We start from the raw sequence: 4,839 nt of genomic DNA, 5'->3' as shown, positions 1-4,839 counted from the left end.
GACTTTGATTCTCGTATCTGGCCATTCCGCAAATTTTCCTCGAGGAAATCGTCGAGTTCCTGTTGCTGGGACTTCGGGACGGGGTAGAGTTTCGCTTTGGTGGGACTAAACCCCGGAGTGAGTTCGATCGTGTGGTCCCACGGTCGTCTCTCTGGGAGTCTCTCGTTGTAACCCGGTTCTCCGAAGACTGCCCAATAGTCTCGTATCTCTTTCGGAAGACTGGCTGCCAGTTCTTTCGCAAACGAGGTACGTGACTCGATGTCCTCATCCTGTTGCTTGACCGATCGTGTGTAGCTTTCGTTGTTAAACAAAAACAATCGGTCGCCAGCCTTCAGTTCGTCGCTTTCCTTCTCCGGGAGTTCCTCTCTGCTTTCCTCTTGCTCTCTTCTGTCCTTCTCCCTCTCCAACTCATCTTCGTCGTCCTCGGGATTTATAGTACGTGTATGGTAATTACATGACCTCGGACAGCGGGTAAAATGTATCGTACGGTGAGTCCAATCAATCTCGGGGTTATGCAAATTCAGCCAGCTGAAACCTAGATACAAATCGTGTCCGTCTAATCGTACAATGGCAAACATAATTTTTTCTGTATGGTCGCCGATGGAGACGCGGAGTTCGGTTACACGAGTAATTGATCCCGCAGCATTTTTTGTGCCGTCAGCATTAATCGCAGGGATTGGTTTATCGAGGGGCCAGGTGGGTAATTTGTGCTTTCGTACAAATTCTTCGTCGATAATACTACTCGTGCAACCGGAGTCTAGAAGCGCCGTGGATCGTATGGTTTTACCGGTAGGCGAAAGATCTTGTAGCCCTACTGGTAAATCGAGTTGGTTTGCCCCGGTCCCAATAACGATTTTCTTCGCTCCTTTCCATCGTCGGGTGTTTTCTGATTTTTCTAGTAGGTTTTTTGCGGCGGTTTTTTGGTCAGTGGAAGATGGTAATTCAAAGGTAGGTAAAAAAGGGACCACGGGAGTTGAATCCCGTGTAGTACAGTCCGATGCTGAACAAAATTCAGGAGTTACGTCCTGCTTCTGCTCAGCGAGCAGGGCTAACTGATCATCAAAAGAAACGTCGGAAACCGGAGAAAGCGAACGAGTCGGAACAGAGGTAAAATTCGAGGCATGTGTCATCGCAGGGTCGTGTCGTTGAGAAACCGAAACATCATCAGAAGGAAAAAAGGAATCTGTGTCTAGATAATCAGAAAGAGACCAAGGGCAATCGTAAATGAAAGGTGAGTCGTAAAATTGAACCGTTTTTTTGTGTGTAGTCATATCGGGGGAAGAAAAAGAAGATCGAAGTAGTAAAGGAGAAAAATAATTTGACCGTTGAGTTGAGAGGACCGCCTGCACTCTCAACTCTTTGGAAAATCCACTTCTAGTACGTCCAACAATTTCCCTCTATCCTCGTCATTCAACGTATGGACCGCCGCTCTGATTCTCTGGCTCCTAGACTCGCAGCGATGGCCCGAATCCCACTTCTTGCCACAGCCAAAACATTCCCCAGCTTCCTTTCGTCGTTTATACTCCGCGTCCGGGAGCATGGCTCTAGAGGTACGAGCTGGGGACGGGCTACGGAAAGGAGTGGGCGAAGGAGAGCGTACTGGATTATTGGATGGGCCCGGAGTCGGAGGGCGAGGAGGGTGTGGAGCAGAGGGAGAGTATGACGGATTCGGCGAGCTAGGGCGGTACCAGCCTTGAGCAGGAGAGGTAGGTCTATACCCGTATCCTCTCGCGAGTTTCTTTGTTTGCTCTCGGTTGTCCCACCGGATGGCGGCTTGTTTCCAGTCATCGTAGGTTGCCGGCATCTTTTCTTGACCATAGATGGCGTCGACGATTCGACTGTTCAGATTCTCCTTGAGCTTCTCGACCACCATCTCATCGTACTGCTTCCCCTGCCACCGCGCGATTCTCCTTGACGAGTCTAGCTTCTGGAAGAACTCGGCCGCGGTTAGTACTCCCTGCTTGGAGTACATAATCTTCTGCCTAGCTTGTCCTCTCGAGTCTAGAGTCTCGTAGTCTCGCTTGAGGAGTCTCATGAATCGGAACCAGTCTGCCTCGGTGACTTCATTGCGGTGTTTCTCCTGAGGAAGCTCTAGCTGGTCGGTATCTGGGTTGTATGGATAGTCGAGGTATTCGTTCCCGATAGCATTGTCTGGATCCGACTGGTAGTTTTGCTTCCAGGAGATCGCATCGCCTCGAAAGAAGGAGAGGATGTATTCGATGCGTCGGCGGTACGACTGGAAGTACTTGGGATTCGCTCGGATGACGTCGAGTACCGCGCTCCAGAACTCGTCCCAGTTCGAACCGTCGAAGAAAGGTGGCTTTGCGACGTGTTTGTTCTCCTTAAATTCGGCCGGGTTGTCTCCAGTGAACGTCCTATGTGTGTGATTGGACATGCTGCTGTTGAAGGTAAAATGCCCGGACGAATTATCGTCGCCGCCTCCGTCGTCATCGCTGGGATCATCGTCTCCTCCCCCGCCTCCTTCTTTTGCTTTGCTTCGAATCCTTCTGCTGTCTCCGGGTCTGTAGGTCTTCGGGTTTCGCTCCCTATGCTCGTCTAAATTTCTGTCGACTTCCTGATCGTCTTGGTTGCTCATGGTGTCTGCAGCTCGGGTCTGGGTTTGAGTTGTAGTCCTAGCAGCCATAGATATGAGAGGTCGAACGGGAGATAGGTCAGGAAGCTTGGGTGTAATTGGCGGGGGTGTTCTCGGGGGCGTAGAGAGAGGGGAAGAAGCGTCTTGAGTGGTGGGTACTCGATCTCCTGAAGAGATATATCTCCAAGTTTCGTCGAAATATACTGGGTAGCTGTTATCGACGTCTTGGAGGACTACTCGGCTCGGGGTGATGAATGTGCACCAGATATGACGTTCTGGGTCCCAGACTCCGTACGGTGGATTGTGGATATCGGGGGGAAGGGTTTCTAGGTAGGTGTAGTTGGGTTCGGGGACGCGGATGGTATCGTTGAGGTATAGGAAGTATTCGTCGGCCCCCTTCGACTTCTCGCACTGTAATCGTCGATCTCCCCGGAATCCGTTCTGGTCGTAATAGGTATAGTAATATTCGTGTTCGGAGTCGTAACAAATATACCAAGGGTTCGCCAGGGTGGAGATCGGAGACGGAGCGATTTAATGGTGAAGAGAGTCGGAGGAAAAATAGGTGAGTGTCGTCCTGTGGTCTTGAGGTCGACGCTCTCCTCTGCGAAGCTTGTACGCGTAATACTGACAGTCGAAATGCCAAGTATTAGAGGCAGAGGCGAATAATGGTATGGAAAAATGGAGAGGAGAGGTCGAAGGTGCGTCCAATAATTTCTTCGGCCTTGTAAAACTACTTCCGGCCAAGTGGCGTAGGTATGCGAACACAAGAGGGTTTATAGTAAGGTAGGCGAGAGCAGTTGTGAAGCCGATAGCCCCTGGTTTGAGCAGGCAGACTAAAGTGCAACCGAACACAGAGGGCTGCTCTGGTCAGTCAACCGAACTCTACTAGCCACTATAGACACGCCCGGATATATGCGTTCACCGGGGCGCTCCTAAAAAGAGTCTGACGACGTGCGAAGATGAAGCGAAAGGGAAGAGGGATGATATAGTAGACGCGAGAAGAGAAAAGGTGCGTCCTAAATAATTCTCGCCTCTAAGCGTGACACTTCTTGCAGATGCAACGAAGCGTAGGGTCGGTGCGACACTTGGTGAGCGGCGCGGGGCTGGAAGTCGAAGTGTGAGCGTTGGGGAAAGTGTCGGGTTCGGAGGAAGGATAGCGAAGGAGCAAGGAGAGTTCTTCGTCCGAAGGATCTTCTTGCTTGATGGTGATAATCGAAGCGTTGGGGTAGGAGGCGATAGGAGCGATGAAGGGTGTGTAGGAACCGTCAAGGACGTGGTGATAGATGTAGGTCGTCGCGAGAGGGTTCGAGGGAGTTTCGAAGATGTTGTGGATGAAGAGAAGCGTGTGGAGTTCGGCTGGGGTTGGTGCAGAAAAAGAGTAGCAGATGGTGTAGGTGAGAGGATTGGTCGAACGGCTTGTAGACATGTACGTAGTCGTAGGAAAAATATAGAGAGGTTGCGAGGGGTGGGGTAGGAGTTTTGTAGATAATGTCACGACCGGGCAATACGGGAGTGGAAGTACCCCACGGCTCAAGACGAAATAATCGGAAAAGCGGCGGAAAAAGGTGATGGAGGAGTGAGTATATTAGAAAGCCCAGGAATAGACGATCTACAAAACTGAGGAAATACATGTGAGTGCTACGAAGTATTTATACGAGTCTGAGATCGCCCCAACAGTAAGTAGAACGAAAAGCAAGACGAATATTCAAGAGTGAATCAAAGGAGAAAGACAAATAATCGTACACTGAGTTCGTGCCCTAAGGAGAACACTAAGTAACTCGAACAACGTGTCTGTAGCATGTAAACTAAGGAGCCCAAAGGGAGACGAAAAGATAAGACGAGTAACGAAGCTAAGAAAGAGGAAAAACCCATCTAGAGAACAATGGGTACAGCTAGTTCGGGCATAAACAATTTATCCTAGAACAGTCAGGCACAGATAAAATCCGGAGACACCGTAGAATGAACCTATGAACGAGTAGGAACCTCTCGATATCAAAACGTCGGTGATTGAGTGGAAACTGGTCGAGATACACGAGGGGAAACGCTATCAGATGGCCCTGAGTGATGTTGAGACCGAGATCGCGTCGTAGTATATTCTACCGTGGTCCAATCGCCGAGATTGTTGGATCGTTGGAATGCCCGAGCTCGAGAGGTTCGTCTAGAATTTTGTTCGGAGTAAAACCCCCAGTGTAGCGTCCTGTAGCGTCGTTAGAAGGGTGTGGAAATTCAGCACGTCGGAGTTCGAA

At 50.2% G+C, this 4,839-nt stretch overlaps 1 protein-coding gene across 1 annotated transcript; it reads right to left on the bottom strand.

Moving 5' to 3' along the window:
* Positions 1–1,351: 1,351 nt before the first annotated feature.
* On the bottom strand, positions 1,352–4,019 carry STEHIDRAFT_116288 (uncharacterized protein; the record flags this gene model as incomplete). Its single annotated transcript, XM_007311060.1, has 4 exons — positions 1,352–3,034; positions 3,087–3,202; positions 3,223–3,426; positions 3,638–4,019. The coding sequence occupies 4 exons, from the start codon at positions 4,017–4,019 to the stop codon at positions 1,352–1,354; spliced, it is 2,385 nt and encodes a 794-aa protein (XP_007311122.1).
* Positions 4,020–4,839: the final 820 nt, after the last annotated feature.

The sequence above is a fragment of the Stereum hirsutum genome (assembly GCF_000264905.1).
Source record: "Stereum hirsutum FP-91666 SS1 unplaced genomic scaffold STEHIscaffold_23, whole genome shotgun sequence".
In the NCBI taxonomy this organism is placed as follows: Eukaryota; Fungi; Basidiomycota; class Agaricomycetes; order Russulales; family Stereaceae; genus Stereum; species Stereum hirsutum.
Note: the sequence above shows the minus strand (reverse complement) of the source record. Positions and strands in the feature narration are given on the sequence as shown.